This window comes from Gasterosteus aculeatus, chromosome 18 (genome assembly GCF_964276395.1).
Source record: "Gasterosteus aculeatus chromosome 18, fGasAcu3.hap1.1, whole genome shotgun sequence".
Taxonomy (NCBI): domain Eukaryota; kingdom Metazoa; phylum Chordata; class Actinopteri; order Perciformes; family Gasterosteidae; genus Gasterosteus; species Gasterosteus aculeatus.
Window position 1 is genome coordinate 13,791,905 of NC_135706.1, and position 18,937 is coordinate 13,810,841.

Sequence of the window (18,937 nt, forward strand, 5' to 3'; positions counted from 1 at the left end):
ACGTTAGGTGTTTTATCCTAAATCCTAGCAATGCCCCTCCCCCCCCCCCCCCCCCCCCCCCCCCACAATCCATCAGTGTCATCAGCTGTGTTTGTGTCCTCCGTGTGGTTGTTAGGCGACGCTGAATGTTAAGTGATGTCTGCAGCTCCCAGGAGAGCTGCTCTGCACATTCTTGGCACCGAGATACCAGGAGGAGTCCCTTCGTCTGGACTTCAAATTTAAATATAGGTCGTTCTTCATATTCAAAAGAAAATGCACTTTTGTCAGTGTATACCTCCAGAAATAACTGCTACATATTTCCCCTTTTCCGAATGTTTAACTAAACTAAACATTGTTTTCAGTCAGGTCGCAGTTCACAAGCCAATGTGATGTTTCAAGTTTTAGTTTTTGTGATGGAAAAGCAGCTATATTTCCAAATTCTCATCATCAACATCATCATCTCAACATCAAGGATTCCCGCTGTGCAGGTCAGGTTGAGCTGATTTTACGTATGCTGCTTTGTGAATAAGGTTTTGCTTCGGGTTTATATGACCCGCCGTGATGACGGCATGAATAAATGCAGTAACAGCAGTGCAGCGGCGTGAATGTGGAGAACAGAACTGGCTTTTGGCTGCAGACATCCTCCACTCCACTGAGACCTCCACTGAACTGTTTGTGACGCGCATCTTAGGACCGTGAGTCATAAAGTAATTGTTTTGTACACAGATATCAGCATTCTATCGTATAGCGACTTGTGTGCTTTCGATTTCTTCCGATTTGTTGGGGTCGCTTTCGCCTTCTCTGGCGGTCAAATCTTGACAGGCTTCTAAACTCTGCCTTCGTTGGCGAACATACGCCATCACTGCAATCTGTAGGCTCAATCCGCGTCAAAAAGACTCTTGGACGAGTGTGAAGAAGAAGACGTTGAGCCGTGGATGTCCTCTGTCTTCTCTAAGTGCCTCCGGGTCAGACGAGTGGACGCCGTCTTCCTAAACGAGATGAACCAACATAAACAGATTCAGCAGAGATGGAAACAGCGGCGGTTCTCTTTGCGCGTAGTGCCCTTGGGCTTCGGCCATCTGGGGCCTGGGAATGCACTAATCCTAAAATAAACACATGCAGGTCGTGCCTCTGCGCAGCTTTGTCCCAGACGTCCCCACGTCTCGAAGTTTGGGGCTCGGGACGTCCAACCCGACACGCCTTCCCCTCAACATTAGTTCGTCTGTTGATTTTGAGCAAAGCTAGGGGAGGTCAAGACAACTGTAAATATGTCTCATTCTCATCTCATTCCTCTGCGCCATGGAGCTCCATTGTTGTCAATGAGTCATGTGACCCGGGAATATTATTCTGGAAATTTGCTCACAGTAAAACACAACAACAACAATTCACACTTCAATATACTGCGTTTTAGATTTGGCATAGAACGACGGTGTGTTGCAGAAATAAAGCAACTAGAACTAGAAAGAGACTGTTCGGACCCTCTGACATCACCTCATCCAGTTGTTTTGGGTTCTGTTACTGAGGAACTGAAGTGATTAATGTGAATACACGAGTGTGATGCATGCACCAGTGTTGCATCACTTCCTCTCAGGTGTGCTGGCAGTGACACGTCTGTAGAACCACAAACTCAGGTAGTATCTGCAGGTGCATTTACTCCTGGACCGTACTAAAGTAGAAATTCACGGTACCTACAATTTAGTCCAAAACGCACAGAAAATTGTTTTTGTTTGTTTTAGTGGTATGATTGTTTACTTTGTTGATCCCAAACCAATCAGTAAACAATCAGTATTAATTATTTATGGGCTTAAATAGTAATTTGTACTAACATGTCATTTACACTCCCATTATCATTTAAAGTGTTGATAATACAATACAAAAAAAGACCCAAAATGATACCACGGAGATCCAGAGGAAGCTGTGGTGGAGGATGAGTTTGACCTTTCACCTCTGTGTCCGTGCTGTCAAACATCAGCATAAATATGTTTTCTGAGTAACACCATCTGAAGAAAACAAGCTGCTTTGCTGCAAACATTTACATCTTCAGCAGCAGTCTGCACACCGTTTACACCAAGAAGACGTGTGGTGTTCCCCAAGGTTCAATTCTGGAGCCTCTTCTGTTCCACCAGGTCAGCTTACTTTAGGAAACAAGGTGTGTTACACTGAACATAACGGGCCCTTGACAAATGCATCATGGGAAAGGACTCTTGAACTTGAGACTCAGCGTCTTAGTTCAGTTTGTTTGTTGCTCCATCAGATCAGATCATAGAATGCAGAAATATGTAACTTTGAGTTCTGAGAGTTATATTACATTACATGTCATTTAGCTGACGCTTTTATCCAAAGCGACGTACAATAAGTGCATTCAGCCATAGGGTACAAACTCAGAAGAAACAAGAAAGTGCAATTTCCTCAAATAAGCCAATTTACAATTTGCTATAGATGAGTGACGTTACAAGTACAATTTAAGTAATACAATTTGTTAGTCTTTAGTTGAGGTGGAGTCTGAGTTGAGTCTAACACAACTGAATGAGAAGAAACAGTTTAAAAAAAGAAACAAGTGACGTATGAGAGACGAGAGGGACGAGGAAGTGACTCTTTATCAACAAGAGGAAGTAGATTAATCATTTGTCTTTAAGACGGAAGAAGCAGAGAGACGAGAGACGGAGAGGAACCATGGCTGAATTCAGAGGGATTCAAACCTCTTTGTTCCTGATTCTGATGCTTCAGTTTACAGGTAAGAACACATAGAATGTGTGTATGACTACAGAAACACTAGAAAGATCATTTACTAATATATTCATGTTATTTATGAGCAAAGCTTCATTTAAAGACAAGTCGTCTGTTTGTTTCCATCCAGGTGAATCGTGAGTTTAATGAACTCACCCAACAATGAGGCACATTTGTAAACTGTTGTTGTGTCTAAAATGATCTTCACACTGACACTAAAAGTCATGTTTTATTTCTCCTTGTTCCTTTTACTTCTCATCTTCTTAGAAGCAGCAACAAGACAACATGTCACTGTCAGAGATGGAGATGAAGTCACTTTGCCTTGTAACAGTGTGACTGAGGACCAGAACAACTGTGACTCTACTGAGTGGTACTTCTATCATTCAGGAAACAGATCAACAAATTATCTGGTTACAAAAGGGCAGATTGATGATGAAGCCAAAGCTGAATCAGACAGACTGAGTGTTTCACAGAACTGTTCTCTGGTTATGAAGAAGGTCACACGTGGAGATGTTGGTCTTTATGTCTGCAGACAGGTCAGACCAGGAGGACATGAAGATGCTGAGGTTAATCTGTCTGTTGTTTCCAGTGAGTATTTACATCATAATGTTTATAAACATTTAGATTAATATAAAACATTTTAATAATAATGATTTTCGTATTTAAGTTCCTCTTCTTTCTCTCATAATGTCTCCGTCTCCACCAGTGACTGAAGAGACGAACAGAGACGAGGTGACGTTAAACTGCTCTGTGTGGACGTATGAAGGATGTAAACACACAGTGAAGTGGATGAATGGTGGTCAAGATGTGGACAAAGACAAAGAAGTGAAGACATCACCGTCTCTCTGCTCCGCCTCTCTGTCCTTTAAGACTTCTCACTTCTTTTACACATCAAGCTTCACTTCATTGAAGTGTGAAGTGACCGATGGAGACAAAGTGATGCAGTTTCCTCTCAGGAATTCTCCCCCATGTGATATAACAGGTGAAAATATTCTGAAGTCACTTAAATTCTGTTTTTAATTGAATGTTTTATTTATTTAGTTGTGTTGTTTTCATTTTTCAGGTGAAGACACAACAACAACAACAACTGAAGAGGACACAAAAGCAGGTGACACAACTTCAGCAATCAGAGAAGCTTCAGCAGAACCACAACGTAGAGACTCTACTTTTTTTATTTAAATTCTTTGAGACTGTAGTTTAAGACTTGAATGTTCATAAATGTCTTTTTAGAGCGTTTCTAGTGAGTTTTACCAAACATGTAGGTTTTTTATGTAACTAAATATGAGTAAAGTAGATATATAAGTCTACTAAATGCACATAAATATGTGTGTGATTGTCGTTGCAGGCGGGTGGAGGCTCGTCTCTGTGTCCGTTGGATTAGCAGCACTCATAATAATACTTGTAGTCGTCAACATGTGGATTAGAATTAAAGGTGAAGAAGCTGAAGACATTTTGATGAGAGACGTCTTTTGCTGGTGAAACTAAAGCGACTCTTTCTTTTGTCTCCAGAGAGGAAAACACAGACGGAAGAAAACGCTGTGAGTCTTTAACAAGTTAACAATGAAACGCTTCATCGCTTCATGACGTTCTTATCTGCAGTATTTCTTCACTCCAACACGAGTCGCTTTAGAGCTTCTAGCAGCTAACGGTGCTAACGGCCCACCAATGCTAGCAGAGCTAACACTTAGCGACTGAGCTCACAGTGTCCACATGAGGGGGAACCGCAAGGTGGATGCTACATGGAGGGTGGAGCACGTCAGAGAGGTGGGGGTGTAAAGTGTGGCTTTGATTGTGTTGTTTCTCACAGGTGCGTTATGATGCAGAAGATGACACAGTGAACTATGAAAACATGAGACCTGCTGGTGGAGTTTGAGCAACACGTCTGCAGATCAGATTCATTCAGCATTCACATGTTTGTTGGGATGTGTTTGTGTTTCAGTAACTTGTCTTTATAACATGTGATAACAATAAATAAAGACAGCGTCATGCTACACTGTGCTGTGTGATTCCTCCATGTAGTAAGAGCTTCATGGTGGTCATTGAACGTCCTCCCTCTTCTGGTCTGCAGCCTCCCTCCTCTGGTCCACTTGTAGTAGTGAACCTCTCCTCTGATTGGTTGAACAGCTCTGTTCTCACTGAGCACTCACATGTTCACAAAGTCACCTGATAACGCACAGAAATATCAACACACTTCTGCAAAGGCAACAACACCTAAATGTAAAAATACTCCACTACAAGTAAAAGTCATCCATCAAAAAGACACGTGGTGTTCCCCAAGGTTCAATTCTGGGGCGTTTTCTCTTCAACGTTTTACTTCTAATACCTCGAATTATGGACATGTTATTATTATTGGTGAAATCATATTTATGCAAACGTCACACAAATCTACGCAACTATATCAGCAGGAGATTATAATCCCATAGAAGGGTTTATAAATGCATTTAACAATCAGCCACTGGATGTTTCAGAATGTTCTTCATCTGCTCTGTAAGTTTTGAGTGTGTAACAGTGTATTATCGTTTTTAATCTTTAATGCACTGACTTCGATCACGTTCACAGGAAGTCGGCCATGAAAATAGATCCACCTGATATGTGAACTAAGTCGGCCGAGTCAGAGCAGACAAGCCCTGCTTCTTCCCGCTCTCGCTGTGATCACTGCTTCTAAATGTCCAATTTGACTGAAATGCCTGAAGACCTTTTCATGGACTATTCGTCAACGTTGCACCAAAGGATCTGTTGTTAGACGCATCGCATGTGACCTGGATATAAATCAACAACACAATGATCAGCGCCATGATCCTAAAATGAGGACTTTTACCTAGTGACACAAATGTAAAGATAGTTAGAGACTTCACCGCTCCAACCACAGAAGACAGAAAGCAGAAGAAAACAAGAAGAGTCTTGCTCTGATTCAGAGGTTTGTAAAAAAAAAGCAACAAGTGACATGTGAGAGAAGAGTGAAACAAGGAAGTGACGCTTTCCTATTTAAAGGAAGTAGATTCAACATTTGTTTGATGCTTGTGTTTACAGGTAAGAACACATAGAATTAGATTGCACGCACTTTGCTGTGTGTAGGTGTTTGTGTGCAGGTAATCAGATCTGATACGGACCTTTGGCTTTATTGTTGAATACGTCTCTTTTGTTTAAAAAGCCTGCGTGTTCCAGCGCATAAGTAACAAGTAGCACCCGAAGACTAATCCTAATCCTCCTCTCACAACGTCTCCGTCTTCACCAGTAACTCAACAGATCAACGAGGACGGGGTGACGGTGAAATGCTTCGTGTTGAGACAAGGACAGTGTGGACACACAGTGAAGTGGCCGCATGAAAGTGACAGAGACACGAAGACATCGCAGTCTTTCTGCTCCGCCACTGCTTCCTTTACAACTTCTTTGTTCACTAGAATGAAGTGTGAGTTGCTGAAGTGTGAAGTGAGTGTTGACGACGCGAGAAGTGAAGCTGTTTCCCTTCGTACCTGCTCAGTCCTCAGGTACCATCAGCTGTTTAAGATGACATCATTCTGTCTCATTCACAAACCAGAGCTCATTTTTTATTCTACTGTTTCTCATTTTTTCCCCAGTTGGAGCAACAACGACAACAAAAACAAAATCAGAAGGTTTGAAACAAAGAAGCTTCCTAGAACTTAGAATAAATCATTATATAATAAATCTAGCAGCTATGGTGTAATTCATCAAGTATTTCCCCAACTTCCAGTAACTCGTAACAAGTGTTTTGAAATCAACGTCCTTCTTCAGAGGAAACGTCTGAGTTCGGTTTAGCTGAAGATTCAGTCTGAGTTGAAATAAGATCAGCTGTGATGTTTGTGTCCTCTGACCTGAGCTCCTCGCCTTCATCACTGGCAGCAAAGAAACATGAAAACCACTGTGTTTGCTCGAGTAGAAGAAGAGATTCTTCACCAGCACTAAAGTCATTTTCTCTGAAAATAAAATCTATAATCAAGATTATTTCTGTTGCCTTGAAATTCAACAAGAAGCCAGAATGTCTTTGATGTACTTTAAGCAGATTAAGAGTCTAATGAATCAGCTGAAAGGTCAGAGCATCACAACAGAGTTCATCCTCAGGGGAACATGGATGTCTGAACATGGAGGGCTGCTGTTAACACCGGGGCTTCATCCTCTGGGGACCACGAGTCACTGGACAAGAGTTCAAGGCAACGCATCTCATAGTCGTTGAGACCTTTTCACCCTCGAACTGAACACGATGGCCCTTGTTGGTTCGCTTGTACGTCGGCAACACAAGTGCATCATGGGAAAGGACTCAAAGGGAACGTGAGCCTTAGTGCAGTTTGTTTGTTGCTGCATCAGATTAGAGAACTGAATGCAGAGATGTGACTTTAAGTTAAGCAACAAGTGGCATATGATGAAACAGAAGAACAAGGAAATGACTTTACAATAAAAAGAGGAAGTAGATTCAACATTTGTCTTTAAGACGGAAGAAGCAGAGAGACGAGAGACGGAGAGGAACCATGGCTGAATTCAGAGGGATTCAAACCTCTTTGCTGCTGATTCTGATGCTTCAGTTTACAGGTAAGAACACATAGAATGTGTGTATGACTACAGAAACACTAGAAAGATCCTTTACTAATATATTCATGTTATTTATGAGCAAAGCTTCATTTAAAGATGACACACAAGTCGTCTGTTTGTTTCCATCCAGGTGAATCGTGAGTTTAATGAACTCTTAGAAACCAACAACGAGGCACATTTGTAAACTGTTGTTGTGTCTAAAATGATCTTCACACTGACACTAAAAGTCATGTTTTATTTCTCCTTGTTCCTTTTACTTCTCTCTCATCTTCTTAGAAGCAGCAAGAGAACAACGTCTCACTGTCAGAGATGGAGATGAAGTCACTTTGCCTTGTAACAGTGTGACTGAGGACCAGAACAACTGTGACTCTACTGTGTGGCTCTTCACTTATTTAAGAAGCAGACCACCAGTAGTTCTGGTTAGAAACGGGCAGATTGAAGAAGCCAAAGCTGAATCAGACAGACTGAGTGTTTCACAGAACTGTTCTCTGGTTATGAAGAAGGTCACACGTGGAGATGTTGGTCGTTATGTCTGCAGACAGTTCAGACCAGGAGGACATGAAGATGCTGAGGTTCATCTGTCTGTTGCTTCCAGTAAGTATTTACATCATAATGTTTATAAACTGTCGTATCAGATTAATATGCTGAAACATTATAATAATACATCATGTTATGTTGCCCGTCTACTCTCTGAATTGGGAGATAGGGCCCTGAGTTCTTTACTTAATCCAATTGTGTTCTTATTCCTAATGAACTCTATTATTATTATTCTTGGATCAATGAATAAACTTAATAACCATATTTTAACAGACTGACAGATAAATGTACGTTTGTGATGGATTTAAGCATTGCAAATAATAAACACACACAGAAACGTCTTAAAATGAAATACCAATGTATCAATTTATTCTAAAACAACGTATTGAAATAAAAACAGGATAATGAATGTATTCTTAACGTTGCGTTACACAATGCAGCATTAGACCAAATAAGTTTTCATTGTGACTGTGTCACACACATACCCAGTAACAACTTAACTAAGCCGGAAACTTAACCTTTAAAATAACAAACGTTGCGGTGCAGGTTTGATGCTCGGGTTCGCAGAAACCAAAAAGCTTAACGGTCAAAAAACAATATGTGGAGGTCCTCTGTCACCAACCGTCCAGACCAGGTGGGCCCAATAGGCCGATTGCGATCAACCAATGGATCGCAAAGGCAGTACCAGTCGATCGCGTGCCATCGATAAAAAGGAGATGACAGAAACTAATGCTAATGCTAATTAGCGATCCCTGCTTACTAACGGACGCATTTCATTTCCTTCCAAAGCAGCGCAGGTAGAGTCCAGTAGGGAAATGACCAAGAATGTGCGGGATGCTTGTGACTGTTCCCTCCTTCTGACGGACGAGAGGCTCCTTGTTTTCTTCATATGGATGGAGGGGACGGGGGGCGGGGGGGGGGGGGGGGGGGGGGGTAGTAGCTAGGCCCCCCCCCTTGTCCAGACCACGCCACGGCGGTTAGCTGGGTTAGCTAGCAGGCTAACGTCCGTCCACGATGCTCCTTCAGCCACTCGCTGAATTAACGCGTGACGTCACAACGTGTCAAACTTCGTGTGGGAGTTTTCATAGTACACAAATTATCTTGCTGAGAATTCATACATTATGGAAATATTAAATATTGACCCTTTCCACTTTGACCAAACCCGTTTCCCACCTGTTCTCCCCCTCCTCTCGCCCAGTCATGTGACCACATGCACCTTTACTGTCAAATCAACTGCTTCTATTAGAAAGGAAACATAAGAAAACACCAATACATTTTTAACTTTCTTACCCATGAACATTTTATCAGACAAATGAAATATGTACTGTAGTTTAACCGTAACTTTATATTTTAACTTAATTGTTTATTTATTTATTGAGTCCAACTATTTATTAACGCTGGATGTAAACATGTTTTTTACATGGGCTACAATAATAATGATTTTAGTACTTAAGTTTCTCTTCTTTCTCTCATAATGTCTCCGTCTCCACCAGTGACTGAAGAGACGAACAGAGACGAGGTGACGTTAAGATGCTCTGTGTGGACGTATGAACGATGTGAACACACAGTGAAGTGGATGAATGGTGATCAAGATGTGGACAAAGACAACGAAGTGAAGACATCACCGTCTCTCTGCTCCGCCTCTCTGTCCTTTAAGACTTCTCACTTCTTTTACACGTCAAGCTTCACTTCATTGAAGTGTGAAGTGACCGATGGAGACAAAGTGATGCAGTTTTCTCCCTCAGGTGATAAAACAGGTGAGAATCAGGTGAAAGTCATTTAAATTAATGTTGTACTCATTTAGTTGAGTTGTGTTCATTTGTTCAGGTGAAGACACGACGGCACCAACTGAAGAGGACACAAAAGCAGGAGACACAACGACAACTTCACCAGAACCACAAAGTGACTCTACATCAACATCAGGGGAGTCAAACTCATTTTCCGTTTGGGTCACATGCTGCTCTCTTTGATCTCATGTGGGACAAACCAGTAAATTCACGGGTCGACGGGGGGGACACGGGACACTATCATCTTCTAGCGGCCGCTCCAAGTCACGGCGATCGACCCGAATAACAACAAGAAGGACCAGAAGCAGCGACCACAGGAACAACAGCGCTGAACACAAAAACCACAAGGAGCCTCTCGTGTGTCAGAAGGACGTTAGAAGTTACTCCACACTGTCGTTTCCTCACTGGATGACTGGTGTAACGCCCACAGAGTGCGCCCCCTAGAGGGCTGATTAGCAACAGCAGATACTTTTATAGAAATGCAATATATGTCTCTCTGTAATTCTTAAAAAAGCAAAGTCATCCGGCGGCCCGCATTGGACCCCCCCACGCTCTACATGTTTATGTCTTCATGTGGAATCTCTCTTCCTATCAGTCAATTCATCCCCTCACATTTATTGAATTAATTCCAATTTAAGTTCTCTGATATTTTAGAGACAAAATTACGTTTTCCGGTAGTTTAACACATGAATGTGAGTTTTACCAAATATTTAAGTTTTTTCTGTAACTAAATATGAGTAAAGTAGATATTTAAGACTAAATGCACATAAATATGTGTGTGATGTCGTTGCAGGCGGGTGGAGGCTCGTCTCTGTGTCCGTTGGATTAGCAGCACTCATAATAATACTTGTAGTCGTCAACATGTGGATTAGAATTAAAGGTGAAGAAGCTGAAGACATTTTGATGAGAGACGTCTGTTGCTGGTGAAACTAAAGCGACTCTTTCTTTTGTCTCCAGAGAGGAAAACACAGACGGAAGAAAACGCTGTGAGTCTTTAACAAGTTAACAATGAAACGCTTCATCACTTCATGACGTTCTTATCTGCAGTATTTCTTCACTCCAACACGAGTCGCTTTAGAGCTTCTAGCAGCTAACGGTGCTAACAGCCCACCAATGCTAGCAGAGCTAACACTTAGCGACTGAGCTCACAGTGTCCACATGAGGGGGAACCGCAGGGTGGATGCTACATGGAGGGTGGAGCACGTCAGAGAGGTAGGGGTGTAAAGTGTGGCTTTGTGTTGTTTCTCACAGGTGCGTTATGATGCAGAAGATGACACAGTGAACTATGAAAACATGAGACCTGCTGCTGGAGTTTGAGCAACACGTCTGCAGATCAGCTCCACCACCATCTTCATGGTGTCCCAGCTGCTGATGTGGAGCCAGATGTTGTCCTTCATTGGCCTGCTGAGGTCCAATATTGATCAATCGTTCTCTGTCATGTCACAGGTCAAACGTGTTGAGAATTCATAAGAAAAAGAAAATATTTGCTTCATTTCTCTGATTATATTTGTTTTGAAAGGGTTTATTATTTTATTTTAGTCTGTTGTCTTTTGCTTTATCAGCTGTAAAAATGTTTCTGCAGCTGCTCACAACACAACAGCTGGATTTTAACTTAACAGGAAACATTATTTAACTCTTAACTTCATTAAGTTGTCTTTCATTTGATTAAGAGGTTTTCTGTTTGTTTATTAAACTCTGGCGAGTTCAGTTTCATTTCAAACAACTTTTAATTTGCATTTCTGTGAACATATTGTTGTCATGTTCATGTATTTTAGTTTGTTGTTTTCAATGAACATTAAAATCAGTCCAATCCAAAAATACATTGTTTTTGTAAATCATGTAACCATCTTCAAATGGATCTCTGTTATTTTCATATTTCTCTTCATCGTATGAATCTGATCCATGAAGCTGTGAAGCTCCGTGATCCTCGTCTCTGTTCTCACAACTGGCTGAACGTGTGTCTCAATGTGAACTTTCTCTCTGCTGTTTCCTCTCGTCTCTCTGAACTTCAGGTCAAAGGTCGGGCGTCCAACGAGTGTCTCTGCTGTGACGCCTGACTGACGACTGACTCACAAGAAAACAGCTTGTATCTTATGCAAGAAAAGAGTCCTTGCATACCAGTTAATAAATGTGTTCTCTGTTGTGCTTTTTATTCACAGTATTGATTGATATCCTCTGTCTCAAGATTGATCGCTTTTAGCTGAAAGTACAAAGCTTAACTGATTTAATTTAAATTTTTAACATTACCGCAACTCACACACATTTAATACACCGGCAACATTTATTGTCACACAATTACAAAGAGCAAAAACAACAGTCCTCTGGATTCAATGGTCTGTAAGATGGTTCTGTACGTTTGTTGGAGTTCAGGTAAATCCTCTTCCAGAAAACAGTGATTGGTACCAACTGTTCCTCTGAGAGCGATATGTAGACTCCCTCATGTCCAGCAGGAGGCGCTATGATCACTGGGACTCCGTCCTGCCTCCCCGTCCCACGCCACGTCTGTAGCAGCAGCAGCTTTAACCCGTTAGCACCTAGCATATTAGCTTGTAGCCTGCTAGCTGCTGATTTCAGACTGTCTTTCTCTGCACTCGCCTCCCTTCCTCGTTCTGATTGGCTCCCTCCATGTGAACACCTGAGCGGCCCAAAGGTCGCGACTGTCACGGGATGTGGGTGGGTGGGTGTTAACCGGGGACACGAGTGGCAGAAAACTACAAAATACAACAGGAAGTGAACCACACCGTGACAGTACCCCCCCCTCAAGGGCCGACTTCCAGGCGGCTCACACTAGAGCGAAACAAGGGGTGGGGGGGAGGGAAACCCGAGACGTTGGTCGGACCACCCGGGAAACTCTGGCGGGCGGCCCGGCGGGCAGCCAGGGAGCCTCTGGGGGTCGGCCTGGCGGATAGGCACACTGCCGGGGAGCCTCCGGTGGCCGGCTCCGGAACGTCTCTGGAATTGCAGGCTCGGTACACGGGAAACCTCCGGGGGGGTCGGCGGCGGCTCGGGGACACGGGAAACCTCCGGGGGGGTCGGCGGCGGCTCGGGGACACCGGAAACCTCCGGGGGGGTCGGCGGCGGCTCGGGGACACGGAACACCTCCGCAGTCGGCGGCGGCGGCTCGGGGACACGGAACACCTCCGTAGTCGGCTCCAGCTCGGGGACACGGAACACCTCCGTAGTCTGCTCCAGCTCGGGGACACGGAACACCTCCGTAGTCGGCTCCAGCTCAGGCTGAGGGTCTCGGAGCGGGGACTGGTCGGGTCGGGGGCATGGAACGTGGGGCCGGTACTGGTCGGGGGCATGGATCGTGGGGCCGGTACCGGGGGAATGGATCATGGGGCCGGTACCGGGGGAATGGATCGTGGCACTGGCTCGGGGGTCGGGGGCATGGATTGTGGCGCTGGCTCGGGGATCGGGGGCATGGATCGTGGCGCTGGCTCGGGGGCATGGATCGTGGCGCTGGCTCGGGGGTCGTGGACCTGGATCGGGGCGTCGGATCAGGGGTCATGGGCTTGGGTCGGGAGGCCGGGACGGGAATCTGCTGCGGCCCAGCGCGGGACATTTTGCGCTGCGACCGAGCGGGGTCGGAACGTCGTCGCGGCCCAGCGCTGGACATTGTGCGCTGCGGCCGAGCGTGGGGAGCATAGGTGGCCTGGAGTCGGACCGCAAGGTCCATTACCCGCTCCCAGTGGGTCTCGCCGCCGGACGACAACAAAATGGCCTCCTCCTCTGGGGACCATGTGGTGGGCGGCGGATGGTGGCCCAGATGCCTACTGAGGGCTCCAGAAGGGGAGACAGAGTAGTACAGGTACCCAGCTGGAACCCCCGGGAGGACCTTTCCCCCATTACGAGCAGCCCGTTGGAGACTCCGTGGACTGCCCATTGCCAGACGGGTTCCCCTGAACTCGTCCAGGGGAAAAAACTCTGCTGAGTCACAATCATCACCCCTCTGACTGTGTTTCACTCTGTTTCAGCCTTGTTGAGGACCTTCGTTGTGTGTTTGGGTTTAGCAGCTCTTTTAATAAGTGTTGTTACAGTCAACATCTGGACAAGAACTAAAGGTGACAACATTCACATATGAGGCCAAAGGGTTTTGATGAACCTCGATTTTACCCTCAAAACTAAACTGGAGTCTTTTCTTGTGTTTCAGGGAAAGAAACCCGGATGGAAGAAATCATGGTGAGTTTAATCAGAGAATCGTAGCGTCAGTAAAGTGTTTGTAACATCTGTTCTCCACTTCTCACTGAGGATCCCCACAAACCCCAGCGCTTCCTCTGGAGCTGCTCTTTGTTCCTACAAACCCATCTGCTCCGTGTCCTTCAGCATCTCAGCACAGTTGTGTTGTTGTTGTTGTTTACAGCAGATGGATGAGGTGGTTGAAGGAGACGACTCGGTGAACTACGTAAACGTTGGAGAGCCTTCTGCCTCCGTCTCACTGGACTGATGGACGACGTGAAGCCACCACAGAGTCCCTGATGTCAGACGCCATGACGCCGTTGTCCACGGCAACAGACGCTTTAAGAGGCTTCAGTGCAGAAACGCTTGTGTTTCACTTTAAACGGGACTAAGATGCTTCAGTCTTTATACAGACTGAATGTTTCCTCCTGTGAAGCAGCAGTGCCTTCTGCAACTGCTGTTATTATATGTTCACACGTTCATGTTCACCTGCTACGCTTTATTCTATTACACAATGTTATCTGTGCTTTATTCTATTACACAATGTTATATGTGAATTATTATATTACACAATGTTATATGTGCTTTATTCTATTACACAATGTTATATGTGCTTTATTATATTACACAATGTTATATGTGCATTATTCTATTACACAATGTTATATGTACATTATTATATTACACAATGTTATATGTGCATTATTATAGTACACAATGTTATATGTACATTATTATATTACACAATGTTATATGTACGTCACTCTGCTCTCCTGTTTAAACTGCACTTCATCATCTCAGTATTTGTACTTTGTGCAACAACAATAAAGTTGAATAGAATCTTCAGTCTAAATTGTCGTCTTGTTGCAAAATGGAGCCGTGAGTTTGAGTTTCATCTGAAGATCCAAGAGGTTTGCATCACTTTTGTCCCTCAGAGGACAGAGGAAGTGATTCTGATGCAGTTTGATTCCAACGTGTTGAAGCTTTAGTGTGCGTTCAGTCTGTGAGACGATGTCTCCATGATGCCTGTGGTTTATTTCTCATCACTCCTCTGAGACGTGCTGCTGCTGTTTGGTGCTGTTGATGATGGAATCAGCTGTTCTGGTCAGCTGGTGTCTCTTATCCAATAGCAGAGACACAGCGTTGTGTCATCGGCGTCTCACTGCGTCTCTCTTTAGACCCTGAAGTGGTGACGTCACACTGCGTCTGATTAAAGATCCACTTCTTCAGGTTTACGGCTGAAGACGAACCGGTTCAGGACAAAAACCTGGTACCTCCCACAGTTTGAGGGTTCGACACCCTGAACGTGTTTCTCATGTAAGTCGATGTTAGTTGGAGGTTTAAACTTCTTACCCACATTCTCACCAAGACACTTCTCAGGAAGAGGAAGAGACAGAAATAGAAACCGACCACAATCAGAGAGCACAAGATGCTTTGCTGCAAACATTCACCTGAACTGAACACGCTCTACTGCCTCCATCCTGTTCTACTTCACTCTGACATACAATGCACATTATTACAAATATTAATATTTCAGTTTTTCACTCAGAGGAAATATTGAAAATGAGAATTTTATTTTTGAAACGTTGGCAGCTTGAGCTCAGTTTAATTTCTCTGAGTCAATTTCAAACCACTTTTAATTAGTGTTGCTGTGAACATTTTGTTGCGATATTCATGTGTTTTAATTTGAATTTAAATATGAATGAATCTAATGAATAAAATGAGTTCTGTCGTCTCTTCGTTCTCTTTTAACTAATGCACAGGTCGTCTTTAGCTGTAAAACCACATACCGTTCATACAATGTATTTCAATGTGGCCTGTTTGGTTAGCGTGATATATGTATATATATATGAAACAGGGAGCATCTGCCATGAGAACTGGGACCCTCCTCCATGTTTGGGCCCTTTAAGGACTATAAAGTGAGGACTGTCGTCATGTGTCAATCAAAACTGCAGAGCTCTACAGCTGTTAACCACATTCTCACCAAAACACTTCTCCTTCAGTTCTCAGAAAAAGCTGCAAAGATGAAATGAGGAACCCACTGAGTTTAGAGGACGGACTTCCTGTGTGAAGGACATTGAGTCCACGCTCAGCGGCTCCACGGCGTCCATGTTGAAGGAGCAGCGGGCGCTTTGAGGGCTGAGAGCGAGAGAGAGAAGCACGATGGCTGAACTCAGGTGGATTATGACGTCTTCGTTGGTGATGCTGCAGGTGTTGAGCTGTACAGGTGAGTCTGCAGCTTCTGTTTAACGTCACCAGGAGTCTTCTGAAGCCTGTGAGACGCCATAAAGGAGACGCATTTACAAACACATCTGCAATTATTACAACACTTTGTAGGAACTTTACCGTCATGTTTACTGTATTTTTTTGTATTTTTCAACAGTAACATCTGTAGAAACTTCATCCGTCACTGTCAGAGATGAAGATAAAGTCACGTTTCCTTGTGAGAGTGTGATTCATGATCAGAAGAAGTGTGACGGAACTACGTGGCTCTTTAGTGGTTTAGGAAAGGATGCAGCAGTAGCACTGTTTGAACTTGGGAAGTTTAAAGAAGGAGCCAACAACAGATCAGACAGACTGAGTGTTACAGAGGAATGTTCTCTGGTTATAAAGAAGGTCAAAGATCAGGATGTTGGTCGTTACACCTGCAGACAGTTTGAATCAGGAGAAGGACCACAAGTAGGGGAAGACGTTTATCAGCTGTCTGTTGTTGACGGTAAGTATTCTTACTTTATTGTTGGAACAATGTGCTGAAAGTTTAAAATAACTAAAGAGGAGGAGGGTGATGAGGTGAAGTTGAAGTGCTCTGTGTGGACTGATGGACGGTGTGGACACACAGTGAAGTGGCTCAAAGAGGGAAGTCACACCGAAGTGATGACATCACACGTCTGTTCAGCCTCATTCAGCATTAAAAAAGATCATTATGAGTCACTGACATGTGAAGTGATTGATAGTCAAAGTGGAGAAAGTCATCAGCTCCCCTTCAGGCGTCCTCAGTCAGGTGAGAAGATGATGAGCTGCTTAAAGTCACATGTGGATGATCACTCAAAGGATTTGTTCATATTTCACCTCTTAAACCACATTGTTCTTTAATCATGACGTCAGATACTAATTCTTACTCTACAGTTTGTTGCATTTTGTCATTTATTCATTAAGGTGCTTTTGTAACAAAGACGACTAACAAACCTCCAGTGAATGAGACACCTGAGAAGACGACGACCAAAAGTCCACCTGAAGACAAGAAACCAGTGACTGCAGGTAGAGACAGTCACAAACCTCTCAGAGGATCAGAGAGTGTTTGTTCATATCTGATCATTTTAAATCACATCACTCTTTAATCGTGATGTCAGATACTTGAGTTATTTTCTAACTGTAAAGTTTGATTCACTTTGCTATTTTATTCATTCAGCTGATGATGCGACAAAGACGACAACGAAGGCAAAAGGTGACGAAGAGAACTACATTCACTGTGTTCATCTATCAGAAATCATCTATTGATCATCTATCAGAGATCATCTATCGATCATCTATCAGAGATCATCTATTGATCATCACCCTGTGACTGTGTCCCTCCTCTGTCTCAGCCTGGTGGTGGTCCCTGGTCTACGTCTCTGTGGGGGGTGCAGCTCTCGTGGCGATCACACTGGGAGTCGTCGCATGGAGGAGAACTAAAGGTGACGACGTCCACAGATGGAACTGCTACGAACAACACGTTTTAAATGATGAGCTCAACACGTCCTCTTTGTTTGTCTTTTCAGGGAACAAAACAAAGACGGATGACGACGCGGTGAGTTTAAAACATGAATAATTAAACTTCTAAACCATCATGAGCTCCACCAGCAGCTGAGACACGTTGAACTGAGGGAGGAAAGAGGGAGTCAGCGGGTCTCTGAGCAGCCATCTTGTCTCCTCCTCTCTGCAGGACGACCCTGAAGGAGGCGTGGCCTACGCCTCCGTCAGCTTCACCAAGAACACCGCCGGCAGAGCCCAGGTGAGCTGAGCTGGACCAACGTGTCCCAGCGTCTCCTCAGCAAAGAGGACGTCCGTCCCCAGAGTGAGGACTCTACATGTTGATTTTGGATTCATGAGTCTTCCTCTCTCCCTGCAGGCCGGCCTTCATCCCGATGAGGAGGAGGAAGGTGGCGCAGTGACCTACACCACCCTGAAGCCCCCCGGTCCCTCCGCTGCAGCTGACCCCGCCGCCCTCTACGCCACCGTCACCAAACCAGCCAGATAAGAGGTCACATGACTGTTTGTAGCCCGATGGAGACGTTTAGGATCAGCGCAGGCTGCGTCATGAAGACATGTGGACGTTTGCTGTGATGCATTATGGGAGTTCAGGAAAGCAGACGCTTAGAGACACGTGCATCCGTTATACTGCGTCCCTGCATGCACACGATGACGGCTTCAGGGCTTCTTGTCATTTATTTTGTCACCATTTAAGTGAATGTTGCTGTTTTAGTTTGCTGAATGTGATTGTGTCGTGTTTTACTGAGTAAAGTTTTCAGCTAACTGGAATAAAAATGATTTTCCTTGTGTGGTTTTAACCCCATTTGTGCTTCATGCTTTATTCTTTTTTTTAAGCATTTTAATTTCAAATAAAGGTTGAATGAAAAGTCGATTGTGAGCTTCATTAAAATGTCCAACAGAATACCAGCGTCTCTGCTCTTTGTCTCCAGAGAGTGGCACCAGAGGTCCTTCTCAGCTGCTTTAAAGCACAAACTGCCCACAAGCAAACATACGGCCTCTTCATCACACAACAAGGCTCTGATTCTTCTGCTGAAACCGCTCGGTAGCGTCTACGCTTATGAAAGTGAAGATGTGAACAATAGAATGAACGAAGGCAAAGAGAAAGTCCTGAGATCAAAGATCAGATGGAGAAGAGAATAGCGAAAGAAGAAAGTGCCAAAGGAATATTTATTGTTTAAAGAGACAGAAGAAAAACGGAGGTTCTGAATGAGGTTGAATAAACCTCCAGAATCCAGAGAGGAAGGAAGCTGTGACGTTTGGTGATGTTTAGTCACATGACCGACATGATGAAGACACTACAGGTGAACAGGGTCAAAGAATTAAAGATTAGAATTCAACATGAAACTTCACCACTTCTACATTACTACTACATTGCATTTATTGAATTTATTCAGATGTCGTGTTTGAACAAACTACTAAAGGTGCATTTGTTG

The 18,937-nt window shown here is 43.9% G+C and overlaps 2 protein-coding genes and 1 long non-coding RNA gene across 13 annotated transcripts; all 3 read left to right on the forward strand.

Annotated features, from left to right (window-relative positions):
• The first annotated feature begins 2,542 nt into the window (after window positions 1–2,542).
• On the forward strand, window positions 2,543–4,697 carry LOC120808276 (uncharacterized). Of its 2 annotated transcripts, none has more exons than XM_040161088.2 (7): window positions 2,543–2,713; window positions 2,974–3,294; window positions 3,413–3,688; window positions 3,770–3,859; window positions 4,052–4,138; window positions 4,216–4,244; window positions 4,514–4,697. In XM_040161088.2, the coding sequence occupies exons 1-7, from the start codon at window positions 2,653–2,655 to the stop codon at window positions 4,577–4,579; spliced, it is 930 nt and encodes a 309-aa protein (XP_040017022.2). In that variant the 5' UTR covers window positions 2,543–2,652; the 3' UTR covers window positions 4,580–4,697. The 2 variants fall into 2 exon arrangements, with proteins under 2 accessions (XP_040017022.2, XP_040017026.2); XM_040161092.2 differs by having other exon boundaries at window positions 2,544–2,713; window positions 3,770–3,814.
• A 956-nt stretch (window positions 4,698–5,653) lies between these two features.
• On the forward strand, window positions 5,654–18,370 carry LOC120808277 (uncharacterized). Of its 10 annotated transcripts, XM_078093460.1 has the most exons (11): window positions 5,654–5,736; window positions 5,942–6,194; window positions 6,285–7,251; window positions 7,528–7,845; window positions 9,282–9,545; window positions 16,911–17,012; window positions 17,164–17,199; window positions 17,339–17,428; window positions 17,513–17,541; window positions 17,677–17,745; window positions 17,863–18,370. In XM_078093460.1, exons 3-11 carry the CDS (start codon window positions 7,191–7,193, stop codon window positions 17,989–17,991), a joined length of 1,098 nt encoding a protein of 365 aa, XP_077949586.1. In that variant the 5' UTR covers window positions 5,654–5,736; window positions 5,942–6,194; window positions 6,285–7,190; the 3' UTR covers window positions 17,992–18,370. The 10 variants fall into 10 exon arrangements, with proteins under 10 accessions (XP_077949586.1, XP_077949584.1, XP_077949587.1 ...); XM_078093458.1 differs by having other exon boundaries at window positions 17,339–17,541; XM_078093461.1 differs by lacking the exon at window positions 17,164–17,199.
• Window positions 13,492–14,607, forward strand: LOC144389390 (uncharacterized). Its single transcript, XR_013453399.1, has 3 exons — window positions 13,492–13,639; window positions 13,729–13,757; window positions 13,939–14,607. It is a non-coding gene; the product is annotated as an uncharacterized LOC144389390 (long non-coding RNA).
• Window positions 18,371–18,937: the final 567 nt, after the last annotated feature.